The sequence below is a fragment of the Leiobunum rupestre genome, chromosome 2 (assembly GCF_980474605.1).
Source record: "Leiobunum rupestre chromosome 2, qqLeiRupe1.1.hap1, whole genome shotgun sequence".
NCBI classification, from domain to species: Eukaryota; Metazoa; Arthropoda; class Arachnida; order Opiliones; family Sclerosomatidae; genus Leiobunum; species Leiobunum rupestre.
In genome coordinates, this window is record NC_143385.1 from 8097753 (window position 1) to 8115604 (window position 17852).

At 37.9% G+C, this 17852-nt stretch overlaps 1 protein-coding gene across 1 annotated transcript in view; it reads left to right on the forward strand.

Annotated features, from left to right (window-relative positions):
- The first annotated feature begins 8946 nt into the window (after positions 1 to 8946).
- The window catches only part of nclb (PWP1 homolog no child left behind), a 36831-nt gene continuing 27925 nt past the window's right edge, over positions 8947 to 17852 (forward strand). The window contains exons 1-2 of the mRNA XM_090164577.1: positions 8947 to 9042; positions 15289 to 15372. Of these exons, the coding sequence (XP_090020703.1) occupies positions 15310 to 15372 (63 nt within the window). The 5' untranslated portion in view covers positions 8947 to 9042; positions 15289 to 15309. The remainder of the gene's footprint in view (positions 9043 to 15288; positions 15373 to 17852) is intronic.

Genomic DNA, 17852 nt, shown 5'->3' on the forward strand with positions numbered 1-17852 from the left:
CAATTTCCCCTTTTTTCCTCAGTTTGAAAAACAAATTGGTACTTTAAGTTGCCAGTTGAATAGTACTATAGTCAGATCCAATACTACTTAATGGCATATTGGGAATCAATAATTGGTTCTTCAGCTTGTGGGAACAGTGGGATGGGATTTTCCAAGTCCTTGATAGAAATGTTTCCTGATCATCACTACTGGCTGTTTGTAAAATATACTTATCGGTCATGCTAGTATACACATTAAATGTTCTTTCAAAGCTTTGCTGTAGTGTTCGGCTACCAGAGGATAAGCGTGGTATGAATGTTGCTCAGTTTCAGTATTTTAAGTTGACCAGGGAAATATCGGTAGTGTAGCATAGTGTTTCAGAACAATTTGGGTATCTTTCCAACACCAAATAATCTCAAACACGAGTTTTCTTCAAAATGTATCAAACAAACTATTTCGTAGTTCTTTATATCATAAGACTGTTTTTAACAGCTTTTACCCATTTCATCCTAACATCATCACTTAGAAACTGAAATAAAATTAATAATTTTGTTACACAGCATACTTTAACTATTCAGCAAAATATCTTAAGATTTAAATATTTCAAAGATCTTAAGCCCAAAACAGCTTAGTTTAAAAAAACACTTAATGTGCGATTTTGAATAAAACGAAAAGGGTTTTATAGTGGCTTTAATAATTCTATTTCATGCATTATATGCCAAGGCTTAAGGGAAATATCTCGGGGGGAAAAAACGATAGAAATCAAATTTTACTCTAGAATTTTTTCCAAGTAAAGTGCAATTATAAAAGAATACAAGTTGGCAAGCCAAAATATACCTCTCATCGGAAGAATTGTCCCTAGCGGTATTAATTTCTCGAGATGACCCTTAAAGATAGATCTCCGCAATTCAGAGTTATTTACTAAAAACGTAATCCTGGTTCAATCCCACCCGGTATAAAATTTTAATTATAATCAAAATAACTGAGACGAAACAACCGAGTATAATTTATTCAGAATATTATAAATTAAGTAGTTACAACAGTGAGTTAGACGTACTAAAACAATGCACAATTGAATTTAACCCTATTTACGGTACAAGTTTATCGGTTAAATATAATACGAAGCCAATTTTAATGAAAGAAATATCTACAGAGGGTATTTGTATTTTTCTCGCTTACGAAATACTTGCCGCATCTTTAACGCTCATTTTATTTCAAATTAAACATCTTAATCAGTCGAGAAAACGTTTAAAATAAATTACGAAGTAATGACGACCCAGTTAAAAACCAGACCAACAGAAGTGTAAGCGCACGATGTATACAACTCCATAAAAATATACGACTGAAAAAACGAAATAAAATACAAATAAAACGAAAGATATTTAAATTTAAAAAAACTGATCCTAATAAAACGTGAAAATACCCTCCAACTCACGCACATTCGAAATACGCCGAAGTAACGTTGTACTATATCCAGTTTAAAATATTAGAGTATCAAAAAATTAAAAATAACGAATAGAAAAATACACAATAACAACCCAATCAATCAGACTTCAGAAACAAAACTCATAGAAAAATATTATAACGCAGTCAAGCAATCAGACTTCAAAATCAAAATAATTCATAGAAAAATATTATAACGCAGTCAAGCAATAAATTAGTTCAAATACTTAGAAATCAAGCAATAGAAAATATATTATCAAGAAGCGCAACACCTTACCATTCACAAATAAGATTTTTCACGTTATTATAATGAAACCGGATAAGCTTTTGGGCATGACTTACGCTCTTAAAGGTTCCTCTAAGACTGGACGATTTTTCGGGGAAAAGGAAATAAACTTAAAAAAATAGTAGATACAAATATAAGACAGAAAAAACCAACAATACCAAAGATTAGACAAACAAGATTAAATCAACATAATTTCATTCGTAAAAAAACCAGATTACGCCTTCATAAATTCATTCATAAAAAAATTAAAGACTTTATTACCTATTATGCTTACGATGAGTGTCTTATTTTCAGTGAAGCTAGGCAGCTATCGGTGGTTCTGTGATAGAGCGCTCGACTGCCAAGGCGAATGGCCTGGGTTTGAAACCTGGGTGGCGCATTTGTTTTTAATCAATAGAGAAAACGCTAAATTAGAATTTCTTCGATGCAATAATTTCAATTTCAATTAAATTAAACCAAAATTTCGTACTCTATTAAATACGCTTCCGATAAAGCTGAAGGTCCTAGCCCACATAAGCCACTGGTTCGGTGAAATTGTTTAGTGCCTTTTTCTTTAGAATTATATGTATTTGTTTGAAGGTTGCATATCAAATCATTTTACGTTGAAACAAAATGTCATTTTAAAGGTGGACTGCAAGTGGCGTAGGAACGTTTAAGAAGTTGGGAGAGGCAACGCAGCTCAAACAAAACCCGTGTTGGTTGGGGGGGGGGCAGTTAAATGGTTATCAGTAAATCCTATTTTAAAAAGCTAATAACGGAACATATTTGGTAACTATTGTATTTTTAATTTAATAGATGGATTTAAGTTGATCCTGCCTACCCTAGATTAGAATTCCGAGAGCTATACGATTTTGTAATGAAACGATTGCCCACTTCCGGAAAGTGACCTCCGAAAAATCAACCTCCATTATAAGTTTCTGACGACGCAGGGATTTCGAATCGGGTAAGTTCAATAACGCTCATCAAATACATCGGTGAGTAATCGATGCCATCATATCTTACTGTACGATTTTTTGCGTTTCCGAAAAAAGACGGCTTACACCACTACGCCGTGAAGTCGAAACCCATAGAAATCTTATACTCCTACCTAGAATGCTCCCGTCTACGGGAGAACCTGACGCCAAGTAATTTTGAAGCAACGACTAATGATTATATAGTCTTTGCTTAAACTTCAGCCAATCAGCGGCCATTAATTGACTACGGCAAGCCGCTAGCGCCATAGCATGGCGGTTAAAAATAGTAGAAGCTCAGAGGATTTTTACAGGATCTATCCGATCCAAGCTCGCAGAATTCCCATAGGTTTTTGCTGGAGTTTTTCACATGAACCACTTCAACGTTTTTGGATTTTTATTTAATGAAAGTGTTAAGATTCTTTGAACTTTTAGTTTTGTTTTCATATTTACTTATTATAAGGAATATTTAAATGCCATTGTGAGGAAGATAAATAAGATTTCGTTTTGGTTCGCTTTGAAAATATTTAAGCCTAGGCCTGACATAGGCCTAACTTTTAAAATAGCAGGCAATGTCAATGGCAGTTTTGGGAGAAGCAGTGACTGAAGGTCCTTAGTATTAACCTTTTTATTTAAAGGTTATTTCACATTTAAAGAAATTAATATTATATTTATTATTATGTTTGTAGAAACTTAGATAAACAAAAACCTTATGAAAGAGTAATTATATCCCAGAAAAAATACATTACACTAACCAATGGCAATTATGACGAATTGACGACAGTCATTGAATTAAACAGCAACAATCATACTGATAATTGTCTTCTTTTTAAAAACTTTACCTTCTATTTAATAATATGCTTTTTGTCTTAGAAGCTTAGCCAAGATAAATGTCTCGCACTCTGCTTAAATTCAACATTCCACTGTTAAACAACATGAGAGATAGTACTCAACGAAGACCGATATTTACAATGTTAAATAAAGTGTTTTTAAAAAAACGGATATTGCAGTAATTATAGTCTTGAGTTGTCGTTCCACTAGGCTCACTGAACTTCCTGAAGTAATTTTTACCCAATCATCAATATGAAAGCCCGCCGTTTGTTAACATTTCAAATTGCTTAAGGAAACCCAAACTTTTACCTGTACAACGACACATTACCGTCCACCGCAAATCGTTTTCTACATGTGGAAATGAAACATCGAGGAGCCATAACAACAAACAACGCAATAGTTATCCAAAACGTTTGCATATAAGAGAAAAACCTTTACGAGTAAAGAAACAGTCTACCATGTTTAAAAACTACATTAAACTCGATCACGGCCTCCTGCACGCGCTCACGTGAGCGCGTGCATAGGGCCGTGACTCGATTGACGTGGGCCAATCAAATGCGGGTTCTTAAGGTGACGTAATCTAAAATCAAATTATTATTTTCAGTAACTCAAACTAGATGGCAACGAGTCGCTGCCGTAGTCACTCTTTGAATCATGATTGGCTGATAATGACGAAACCTCCGAAAATGTAATTGGCCCATTTTGTATTTATACGGAATAAGATAGTCGAAACCAGCCAGGGAATGTTTCTAATGGCGTTTTTCATTGGGCTGCTCTCTCTGCTCCCGGAGTGCTCCGAAAGTCCTTGCGTGTCCCATTGGGCTTTCGAGAGCAGATCCCGCAGAGATTCGCGTTTACCATTGGGACGTTGCTCCGCGAGAGAGTGGCTGATTTCTTGCTGTCTGTTGATCCGAGATAAGTGACGGATCAACAGTGGCGGCGCCAGGAATTTTCGCGAGGGTAGGCAAACCAAATAAATGGGCCCCCAACCCCCCTTTTCTCAACGAAATGCTTCAATAAAATAAAGTAGTGATGTACATGACGAACAAAAAAGTTCTAACAACAGTAAAACGTGTCCCAAAATAACAGAACTGGTTTTATTTACTAGGAGATACCTCAAAAATTTCTAAATACATTATCGACAATTGTTTCATTGTTATTTATAAATAATTTTTCCTCTTGGGACCATTTTGAGAGCCTTTCTAGATCAATTTGGGGCTCCTTATAGGGTGACTTTGGGGCCGCTCAAAATTTTAAGGTAGGCAGTGGCCTACCTGGCCTACCCCCTAGCGCCGCCACTGCGGATCAACGGATTCGGAGCAGGTTTTGTGGAAAATGGCGGCGGTCAGGGAAGAAGATTTACGAATTATTTTGTTAATATTAGAATCTTCATCATCAAGTTCAGAGGAGGAAGATTTTTTGGAACATATTTTTAAGGATAAAGCAGAACATCCGAAAATTGAGGGATTTATTGAAAATGTAGTACAAATGAAGAAGTACATAAATTTATTACTACCTCTACTATAGTAATGTAAATGTAAACTGTAGACTAATAAGAAAAATTATAGTTTAGGGAGAATTTTCGATTAACCCGTGAAATGTACTGTTATTCCCTCGTCGCGGAATTTGAAGCTTTTGAGTTCTTTCCAAACAATAAAGGACATGGTGGCCGTAGTGCTATTTCTGCCGAAAATCACCTTTTGACTCATTTTTACAGCGTTATATGCCTAATAAAACGCGTCTGAATTCTATACAAGAAAGTTAGAGAAACAATTGTTTCTCATTGGGAAAAGCGCGCCAAAAATACTAATTCGAAAAAAGTTACGTTTATCATTGGAAAAGTACTCTCGTCCGCTCTCTTAAGGGTCGATGACGTCACACGACAATTTTTTTTGATCTGAAAGGGAGTTGAGAGCGGTTTCGGAGCAACCCAAAGAAAAACGCCATAAGATAACAGCCGGGGAAGCTGCCTTCTTTTTCAGGCGCGCAAGGACGCTCTCCCGACTGCAGTTAGGGAGGAAGAAATTATTTGTGGTGACCCCCAGTGCAAACTCTGCACCGACCCCACCGAGTCGGTTACTCACCTACTGGTGGAGTGCCCAGCCCAAGTGACCGAACGTGACGCTATTACCGCGACAGAGACAGTGTCCCCCGGACTAACGAGTAACGACATCAAACACAACAATGAAGAATACTACCTAACCAAACAGGTTCTTGATCAATGGTGGTCGATTAGAAAAACCTAACTAACGACCAACGTGGTGAAACAACGGCGTCCCCTCCACTGTGACCCTAACGCGAAGCGATAGTGAGCCTCCCTGAACTAAAAGCAAGGAAGCTAAAGGGACTTACCCGGGGTGGGAAAAGAACTGAACTGACTACTGAGAACAGTTACTGTTAATTTCGGGAAGAAATTAATATGTTCATGGGAGCTACTAAAAAACATACCAGCACACTTCGCTTACCAGTTAGCCAAGATAGAAGCGAACTTGGCTTATATACAAAAACCGTCTATGGCTTCAAAACAGTACAATAAATTTTAGGTATTTTTCCAAATTAAATAAAAAGATTTTATTTTATAAAAATGTACAATTAATATTTAATGGTATAGATATTAAAAATTGGCTAGCCTTACTTTGAGACAAATTCCACGCGACAGCTTGTTGGTATGCGATTCGGATTTTGGCCCTAATCTTTTAAAAAGGATTCGAATTAAAGTTAACATTGGCTGGAATCAAAATAAACCCTAATACAAGAAAGGTTAACTTAATTTTTAATCAATAAAAATAATATGTATTTATTAAATATTGAAAACACCACATGAAAAACAAATTGAAACGCATTTTGTATATTTGTCTAGCTCGCTTCTATCTTGGCCATAGAAATAGAAATTATACTATAGTGAGTTGCAGGCTAAGAAAGACAAAATATATAGTACAATCGGCGCAAGGATGCCTCAGACCGTTTCCGGTCATTCCACGGCGCGAAATTTGAATTTGGCCATTTTACGGTCAAATTCGAATTTCGCTCTTTTTGACGTCTTTTGGCGCCATCTAGAGACCGAAATTGGAATCTTTATTTTTTAATTTCATAAATGTGGTGGCGAGCAAATTTAAAAGATAAGGCATTCCTAGCATTCTTAAATTTAAAATAGTATGTATAATTATTTAGTTTTGTAAATTTATTTCTACGTCTTACCAGTTAAATCGGCAGTTTCTTTTAAAATAGTTACCACGCTTTCTTGGGGGTAACGTTGTCTTAATGAGCTATAGACGTTTAAAATTATATTTTTCTCTTTACTTGTTAACAATAAACCTTTATCATGCTTTTTATAGTAACCTCTTGGGCTATTTAAAATATTTGGAGCTTCAATTATCGAATTTTCTTTAGCTGCATTCAGTAATTAAACTCATGACAACATGAAATTAAAAAATAGATTCCAATTTCGGTTCCTAGATGGTGCGAAAAAATTATGTAACTCACGAAATTTGAAATTGACCGTAAAGTGGTCAAATTTAAATTACGCGCGGTCGACTGGCCGGAACTGGTCTGAGGTATCCTTGCGCCGAATGTACTATATATTTTGTCTTTCTTAGCCTGCAACTGACTATAGAAGCACGATTGGATTGGGCGAGGACGTACCAGCTATAAGCTTGGAGGAATAAAACAAGTATACAGGAGTTGCGGAGAGCTGCGAAATCGGTTACATCAGTGACCGTGAACTCGCGCGAGACGGAGGGGTTCAAACGTGACTAGCGCCAACTGCATACGGAATTTTGCAACTTTTCTCATTTTACTGCATTGTTTTCACGTCGTCTGGTTTGTTTTGAAACATTTCTAAATTCTTTGCGCTTTTTTCCAAAATGACTCGTATTTGTTTGGAGGAATAAAACAAACCAGACGACGCGAAAACAATGATATAAAACGATAATAGTTGCAAAATTCCGTATGCAGTTGGCGCTAGTCGCGTTTGAACCCCTCCGTCTCGCACGAGTTCACGGTCACTGACGAAACCGATTTCGCAGCTCTCCGCAACTCCTGTATACTTGTTTTATTCCTCCAAGCTATAAGGCTACCATCAGAGTGGAATCGCGATAGTCACGCCATCTCATATTAGAAACAATTTAAACTAAATAAGTAAATATGGTCACGTGGAATAACATAAAACAGACGTAGGAAACGTATTAAAAACTTTTTTTATATATCTGAAATTATATTAAGTTATTTAAACAGCTTTAGGAAAATCATAAAAATCACAAGAATCTACTATATCTACCGTGTCACCCTTAAAGTCACACGTTAACTTTGCGCAATCATTGTAAGTCTGAAATACCACAAATCATCACAATTTAACTAAATTTTAATTATTTCAGTGTGGTTTAAAATATGCCTACATGAGATTCCAAAATCTTGGTTTCAGTGTCTTTTAAACTATCATCAGTGTTAGTCAAGTCAAATTGAGTGGTTTCCGGTAGCTCACTTTTCCGTAAGTTTTCTGAAATAACCTCTGATAAATAGGGAAACTAAATAACAATTTCTAAAATCAATAAATTGGCATACTCTAGAAGATGTAAATATGCTTTGATCTGGAATAGATATTTTTGGGAGCTCTTTCAAATTCTTGTTTTAATAAAGAAATTATTCATATTTCAGTTAGTTTTTTATTTGTATAGGGTAATTTTTACTTGTGTAGGTACAGCATTTGCTTTCAAATGGTGCCTTCCATTTTGAAAGTAAATTTCATCCGGCAGAAAATGTTTACTACACACAAAGTCATATGAAGTAATTGAAGATGGAGTCCAATTTTCGCGATTTACCACTAAAACCCATTTTCCTAGTAATTCAGCATTTCTCAGAAGAAATCTTAGTGTAAAAAATCTCTTATTCCGAGATTATTATAAAATATTTACTATAATATTACATACTTATGAAAGGAGAAATTTATTTCTTTCCCAGATCTCTCTTTACAATGTGAAAAAGCGCAGTTTTTAACAATTTTTGCGGATATGCTTTTAGACGCAAAAATTTAAACACGAAAAGACCGCCGCTGCGCACGACGTGATGCGCAGTGGATCACCTTTTTTTCCCCTCTTCGAAATTCGCGTCGTAGCCATGGCGACAATGTTTAATGCATTTGTCAGATGGCGCGTAAATCGCGATTCCACCCTATTGTAAGCCTTCTAGCTCGCCTGTTTCCCTTGGGATTGGCGGAAAGGGCAGTGCTTCTAGTCTAATTTCTTGGCTAACTGGACAGGTATGCGAAGTATGCTGGTTTGCTTTTTAGTATTTGTCTACATGGATTGTGAAGGCATTATAAAAAAAATGTTTTCGCCACGGGTAACCGTATTCATCATAGAATTTAAAACAGAAATCCCGTAAAAAATTTTGCATGAAGACAAATCAGTTCATTTTTGATTTGGTTTATGTGTAGCCCTGATTTAGTAGTTGATTGAAGCAAGCAACGAACTACGCTGTCTGCTATGAAGCACGTGTAGACGACAACGCCAAGTGTAGGTATTACGAGGTGTACTTACATTACTGGGCATTGGGCAAGTGAGTACCAGCCTGATTATATATATATATTTTAATAATTTTAGTATTTTATCATGCGCGATTAAATAGTCATATGTCTCCTACATTGCAGCGTCACTATCCACAATAGCTTGAAGGAGACAATAATAGAGGATAGCATTTAACACATTTTATTAATGCATGAGTATTCACTTTCTATTTTCTGTACAATGAACTCTTATTATTATTATATTATGCCTATTTAGCGGTTTCGTAGGGTCCTATGATTTAGCAGGTGACACTAGGTCCATCCAACTTAGAGTCTCTAATTCAGTGGTACCTATCAGATGTAAATCATGAAATTCTATCTACACGCCGGGAGTAGTGGCGTACTCCTGTAATCCAAAGCATCTGATGGGCAGAGTTTGTGGATGGCCGTTTGAGGAAGACCACCAATCCTCCAACGGGTGGTCGGAATACTTCCGCCACGGGTGTCCCCACCCCTGTCCCCAGGTATCCCCCCGTTGTCGTGGCCGCTACACATATCTCGCCCTGATTAATCAAATGGACGAGAGGACTGAATTGTCCCACACGTCACAATCGACCAAAAAAAAATAAATTGTATCTACACACATGAATATTAATGACTTAACTATTTAATATACAAATGGCTATGTCAGCATTAAGAAATAAAACATGCTGAATTTTTCTTAAAACTTGTTTGTAGAATTATTTTTACTTTGGAAACTTTATTTCATATTTTTCCAAGGTACAATTTTGGAAGTTAAAAAAAATGGACCTTAAAATAGCCCTAAATTAACAACAGCCCCCATAATTTCGTTAATCAAGGGGAATACATCACCATTATCACTACAGGTCAATGCAAATAAGTGCGACATAAAATAATTTTGAATGCGATTAAATGGTTTGAGAGATTTTACATAGTGAAATTAGGGTCTAAATTAACAGCAGCCCCCCCCCCCCTTAGTGGTGGGGCTAGGTTAACGATAGCTCCAAAAGTAAGGTAATCGCGTAATGTTGCATTGAGGTCTCTTAAGAATAAGAATTATGATGAACCATTCGAAGGTGTTGGAATAAGTTGACTTTATCCCCTGTAGAATAATAGGGTGACACCTAGTGAGAACTGTAGGTTTTCTTATGTGAGCTAGTTGGCTGTCAGCCAGTTCCTTCTTAGTATGTGGAGGTCATGCTAGAAGTCAGTATGATAATATGATAAATGCTAGTGTATTATATGTAAATAGTTAATATTTAATAAATTAACCAGTTTTTATTGAATATCAAGCCTGATTATTACCCCTTAGTTTCCAACCGAAGGTAAGGGTGTCACATTGAGGTTGTGTTTCTGCATTATTAGTTGAAATGAAATTTTTAAAATTTATAGAGAGGGGGGGGGGGGGGCTAGCTTAATGGACCCCATGTTTGCCACAATTTAAATGTAAATTTTCTATTTTTGCCCACTAAAGGCTTGGTGGCTTTTCAAAATCGCTCCCCTCACAGTATTAGACAGCAAAATAAATTCGAACGGCTTCCGAAGGTTTTTTAAGTTAGGAGTAGGTGAAAAGTGGAACTTTTCGTGTTGACATGGTTGCCATTGTCACTGACTTGCTGATTCATTTCTTCTGTTTTTCACGTCTATGATGCTTCATTCAATTAATAATTTGCATTTTAACCTAATTTAGTGAAAATTTCTAGTTAAACAAGCATGTAAGGAAATCTATTATGTTATGAATCGGAATAAGAACATATTTAATCTAAGTAACATTGACCAATGTATGAAAGGATTGAGCAGAATACCATGGAGAAAGGTGGGGTGGCATAGTGGTTAGCACTTTCGCCTCGCAGCAAGAGGGGCCGCGTTCAATTCCAGTTTGTGGCACTGTGTGATATAACTCAAAAGCATTCCTGCGTAGAGTTTGCAAGTTCTCTCCTCACTGGTTTAAGGGCTTTTTCCCAGAGCTCTTTGGTTTCCCCTTTCCATAAAACTTGTAGAGTTTAATGGTAATAGTTAGTGAAGGGAGTTGTTGGTTCGTGTGGCATGAAGGGCTTGCCAGCACCCTGCTATGCATTGTAACCCGGCCACCTGTTAAAGGCATTTTCCAATTTCTATGGAACATTCCTTGTGCCGGGGGACATTTACTAGTGTAAAATTTAATGACATTGAACCATGTCTTCAAGATCATTCAAAAACTATCTTGAGAACCTTTGGTCTTACGGATTTGGTTCCAATTAGAAAGATGTTGCTCGCCATCTTATTACTTCAAATAACTTTGATTTGACCAAATTTGACAAATCAGAAGTCGAGAAATAGAAGGTTAATGAATTAGTGTTCATAAGGGGACCCCGACCCCGACTGTCGCAAACTAAGTTGCGGTTTCCTATTTTTCGAGGTTATTTTTTCGTAATGTAATTTTAAATTTTTGCATCGACGCAACCCGCTAAAATCCTAAAAATATAAAATAGATAGATTGGCCTTTTACCTCATAGACGAGCAGGATCAAAACAAACCTACTCACCAGAGCCATTTGCAAGACACGTCCGGTGAGAGGTTTGAGATTTATTTGAGACCGAAGTGGACACTCTGAACGTGAGAGACGTCGCTGAATTTGTCCAGAAACCGACTTCAAAGAAGATCGTTGGATGTCGGTGGGTTTACATCCTGAAAGAAGATAGTAGGGGCGCATTACCCGATATAAGGCATGGCTGGTAGCCCAGGGGTACAACCAGGTTGAAGGAGTTGACTACGAAGATGCCTTTGCCCCGGTCGTAAACTTCAGCCTGATACGACTCTTCCTGGTTCTGTTTGTTACTTGTCTAGGTTGGGAACACTTCCACTTAGATGTGAAGAATGCCAGGAGATATACATGCGACAAATACCTGGTTTCGAAGTAGCAGAGACGTCAACTCATTGCCTATGCCTAAAGAAAGCTGACTTACGGTTGCCATTGCCGCTGCATAAAACTTAGTATTCTTCTGGTTTTCCCCATCTGCACCGTTAATCATGACCTGTGCCTCCACTGTATACAGGTTGTTTTTCGACAATGGGGCTTGAAACGCAAATGATCCATTAGGGAAATACGTACGACAGTTCTTTTTCTCTCTACAACTCTTGTATCTGGCTTGATCAAGCAATCGTTCGGGAATAAGGTTTTTCCCCATTCCGGGAGAATACATGACGTCTTTAAGTCGAAACATGTTACCTATGTCGTCTTTTATCTGTATCCAGACATCCCCATGTCCTTCAATTCAAGAAGTTCCTTCGCCAATTATAGCAGAAATGCTTGGTCGCCCCAGAATCAAGAATCCATTCTTTTGCAGATGAGTTTGTGCAAAACGCCATAGTCAAAAATGCGCCTCTTTGTGTTTTATCTTTCCGTTGCTTCGGATTCTTCCGTTGTTGGCAATCGCCGGAATGATGTCCTTGTTTTCCACGTTTGTGACATTCACCAGTGAACGTCGTGGACTTGTCTTTAGTGGATTTACTTGCCGAAAATGCATTATTAGTAGATTCCTTTTGCAATCGTCTCCCATATTCTGCGACCACGGTTTGTTTTATGCGCTCTGGTTTGAACTCTGAATCGTCAAGTTGCTAGATATGTGCCACTAAAGAATCATAAGTGCCTACCAATCATTTTGAAGGCTACCTGAACATCGTCTGTGGGATGACCTGCTTCTTCTAACTGTATCTTTAGTGTGTATAGTCGGGCCAAAAATTCTGGTATACCTTCACCATCGTGATACGTCATCAACGCTCCAACACAGGCCCTTTACACTGTCTCAAATTGATTCCTCAACACAGTCCACAGGGTATAGGAATGCTTCGGCGTAACGGCAAATAGATCCCTCAACTCCTGGCTAATGGTCAATGGATAGAATGAGCCTTGGAATCCCGACTTCTGACTTTGGCTAGGTCAGCATCCTTAGCAGTAGTAGGATCGGGTGGTGTCTCGGTTCGATTACTAAGTCCCAGTAATTTTTCTCAGCCAACGGTTATTCCATCTCATATTTCCAATTTCGAAAATTAGTGGAAGTTAGTTTAACTATCTGACTCACCACTACTCCGCCTTCAGCCATGGCGTCGTTTGTCTCTTCTCTTCTCACGCCTTGCGGGTCTTCTCCAACAATATAGTCACCAATACCGCCAACCACGCTCTGCTACCATGTTAAGTGAAGTTTTATGACGGTACGAAATTGTAGACGAAGTATTTGAACGAAGTTAAATTTATAAAATGAACTTGGTTAAAATATATATTTACAACATCACAAGTGCCATGAGAGACAATAGTTAATAGTTACAATTAAACATAATACCAGGAAGATAGGCACAGCTGAAGTGAGTGACTGAAGCTAGAAGTTAAGAGTGAGGTGAGTAGCTGAGTCTGCATGGCTTTATATACCAGAACATACTGATGTTGGCGCCACCAAACGATCGTAACGCGTACTGTAATTATAAACATAAGTAAATTAGATTTATATAAGTAGGTAGTGTCAGATTTTGTGATGCCAAAGTAATGGAAAACTATGTTTACCAACAGTTCCTTCTCTTCGTTTTTTCGTGGGTGACAATAGAATGACCCGAATGACCTTCTGCTGATGCCGCTGACGTAGTTCTCGCTTGACTCCGAATTGAGTCGCTTTTTTAAGTTTTAGTTTCATAGTTGCCATTGTTTCGGGCTCTCTCAGTCTCAGCTAAGGAGTGTGGAGTTACAGTGTTTTAAATAACTTGTGAATTTATGAAACAACTTACTTAAACAATTACAATGCCTAAGCTATAGACTTCTATTTTAATATCTACCTATCTTATCTATTACTAATAGTCCCTATGCTCAAAGATACACTATCTAATCTAAACCAGTAAAATTAGAGAATTTTTATAATTTTTCTATTCATAATAAATACAAAAAAATTTCCATTCCCGACCCCAACGTCGCTTTTTTAAGTTTTAGTTTCATAGTTGCCATTGTTTCGGGCTCTCTCAGTCTCAGCTAAGGAGTGTGGAGTTACAGTGTTTTAAATAACTTGTGAATTTATGAAACAACTTACTTAAACAATTACAATGCCTAAGCTATAGACTTCTATTTTAATATCTACCTATCTTATCTATTACTAATAGTCCCTATGCTCAAAGATACACTATCTAATCTAAACCAGTAAAATTAGAGAATTTTTATAATTTTTCTATTCATAATAAATACAAAAAAATTTCCATTCCCGACCCCAACGTGTTTTTCGCGGGGTTAGATCCATGCCGACCCCGACTTTATTTTGACCCCGTACAAACACTATAATGAATTGAACCTGATTTCTGTAAGATTGGTTGTCGTGACAACAAGGAAGAATAATTAATGCATTCCGTGACATTTCAATTGAAATGTTGAACAACACTATGAACTTGGTCGTTAAACGAGCTCAAGCATGTATCATAGCTGACGGTGGCATAATTGAACCATTGTAATCTATGAAGTATTTTTTTGATTTAGTTACATAAGAACTAAACAGATTATTTTATTATCAAACACTGAATTCATTAACCTTCAGTTTCTTGGCTTTTGATTGGTCAAATTTGGTCAAATCAAAGTTATTTGAACTAATACTATGGCGAGCAACAACTTTCTGATTGGAACCAAATCTGTAAACCCAATGGTTCTCTAAATACTTTTTAAATGACCTAGAAGTAATGGTTCAAGGTCATTCATTTTTACACTACTAAATGTCCCCCTGCACGAGGAATGTTCCATAGAAATTTGAAATTTTCAAAAGAAAATGTTTTTCAGTTATTTACCATATTTCGTTTTTTAGTGGACACCCTGTATAATGTAAATATTATGAAATTTTAACTAAGTAATAAACCTTAAATGATTGGAAATCACCATCGACTATTTATTGTTGTATGATGTAACAGAGCATTTTTTCAGCTTTTATGTTCGAAACATAATGATCAGGGAGCTTAGATAGCGCTAAGTGATCTACGAGGGATCATGATTTACGTCTACTTAGGATATTTGTTTCTCGTAAATAGCTATTGTTCCCTCCCTAGCTAGTTTTCAGTTTTGAAGGAGCAGCAACGGTTAAAAATTCCACACCCATTTATTTTACTGTCTATTTTATCTCACCAATAATATTGAGCCCCTCCCTGTGACTGGCCACTTGCATTGCCCTTTAAGCAAGCTCACAGGCAAAGTAATTTTTAGTTGTCTAGAAATTTTAGAAAAATTTTGTTTTTAAGTCTTTGCTCCAATTCGAAACTTTGAACATTGTACCTTTTTTTAGGTTGTCTTTCAGTTTGCAGTAATGAATTTTGTGCCTTGCCTAACTTGGATAAAACGTGGTGTTGCTAAATCAATTCCTGATAAAGTAAGTTTATGATTTACTGAACGTAGTTTCTGTAAACTCAGTCTAATGCTGCAAAGCGAGAGCTAATTTCAATAATAGGTCCCACTAGCCAATTTTATTTCTGTTAGCTTAATCTTGAAGAACTCGGTGCGTAGATTATTATTATTATTATTATTATTATTATTAATGAAAGGGGAGAAGGGCTAAAGACATGCCCGTTCGCGCATTTCGACCAGTGGTCCATTGTGCAACCCCAACCTTATGACTTAAAAAGCCTGATATCCGACACAAAATGGAGAATGTTATGCTCGAATCTTTGGGCCTCATTATAATCGCACCTACAAAGAGGCGGTTTCCTCCTCAACCTACATGCCCTACCGATTGGATCATCATTGATTTCAATCAACTAAAGATGTCTGTCAAGAAAGCAGTGACCTGTTAGTAGGACAACGACCCTAGCTCTCTGCCTAGAGGGGCCCGAGCTACTCTTTAGCCTGCCTTTGGCCATCCATCTCAAGCTAAAGCTTGAGTTGACAGTCAGTCATAGAGTTCGAGATAAGGCCGCGTACTATGCTAGAGGGGATAGGAACGGCAGGTTCAGGACCAAAGAACCGAACCTATGCTCCCTCCTTAGCCAAGAAATTATCCTTCTCATTACCATAGAACCCCCGATGGACAGGAACCCAATAGAGCTGAACATTATTGTTGGTGCCTAGCTCCGAGAGGAGATTCAACCAGTTATAAACCAGTTTTGAAGAGATCTGAAACTGGTTAAGAGCATTGAGGGCCGCTTAACTATCCGAATAAATTTGGATAACCTTACAATAAAGCTTCTTTTTAAGACATAAGTCAACACAGAAGCAGATAGCGGCAATTTCCGCCCGAAAAATACTAGCATAGACACCAAGGCCGAGATTGCTAGTAAGACAATACATTCCCGAACCTGAGCGATAGTGTGTCTTAGACCCATCGGTAAACCAGACGATTTCTCCTCTGGCCGCGAGGGTTTTGTGATTGAACCACTCTGTACGGCTTGGAAAATAGGTATTGAAAGGCTTACTATCCCAAATATTCGCCTTCCACCAACCATTCTGGCTCCCATAGCAGCAGCTTCTTCTATGAAATGATGAAGAGGAAGAATGTTCAGGAGAATTTCTAGAGAAGCACTTGGAGCTGTTTTAATAGCTCCTGTGATGCTGACACAAGCCAGCCTTTGTAGGGTGCACAGTCTTTATTCGGACTCTAGGCCACCAGACCACTGCAGCATAAAGAGAGCAATGGTCTGATGATCATGGTGTACAGCCAGAAGACCACTTTAGGGCTAAGTCCCCATGACCTGCTAACTGCACTTCTGGTTCTCCAAAGTAACATCTTAGCCTTCTTAACTATAGAGTCAAGGTGATGCTTCCACGTTAGTTTGCTGTCTAGAATAACACCGAGGTACTTCACCTCGGTGCTTTCGCTCAAGATAGTCCCAAATAAGGAGATATCATTAAAAGAGTTTTGCATCCTTCTACGATTAAAAGGAACAAGAACCGTTTTATTAGGATTAACCGTAAGATCCACTTCCCTGCATCAGTTTTCTACTGATGCAAGAGCCCTTTCTAACTAAATCGCTAATAGTGTTGGGGAATTTTCCCGTGAAGATGATGGCGATATCGTCAGCATAGCCGAAGCAGCTGCACCCAACCCTGTTTAGCTTCACCAATAGTTCATCCACAATGAGGCACCACAGAAAAGGTGATAGAACACCACCTTGCAGGCAGCCACGGCTGGTGGCGACCATAAGGGATTCACCAAGCAGGGAGGATACCACCACACGACTCGTCAGCATAGCTTTGATCCAAAGACAGTGTCATTAATGACAAAGCGCTTTGCAGCCTTCATTATGAAAAAAGGAAGTCAAACTGATTGGCCTAAAGGCCTTAGCCTCGAGATAGTTAGATTTCCCTGGCTTCGGAATAAAGATAACCCTAGAAAGTTTCCAGGTCCTTGAAATATATCCAAGGGCAATACAAGACCTATAGATTCTGCTCAGCATGGGGCAGAGCATATCAATGCCCTCCTGCAAAAGAGTGGGAATAATCCCATCCGGCCCTGGAGACTTATAGGGTTTAAAAGATTTTATTGCCCACATAAGTCTGGATTGCGTGACAATTTTATTCGCCTCCACCCAGTCTTCCCTTTTGGTACGTGCAATCCTAATGAGAAGGGGATCAGAATCAGTGCTGTTCGTAATTCTGGAGTCAGGAAAGTTTACATCTAACATACGAGTTAATCTCCTTACCCGATGAAGAATGACTGCCATCTTTCAACTTAATAGTGTCAAGATATTTATTCTTATCGTTGGCCGTAATGGGAATATCAATGGTTAGGTTAGTTCCACCAGTCTCCCCCACTCTTACTCCACCTGGCTGAGCCACCATGCCTTGGACCTCTTTACCGTCCAATACACAGAGATCTCTGATGTCCTCTGTTAGCCGCTTAACAGAGGCTCCAAG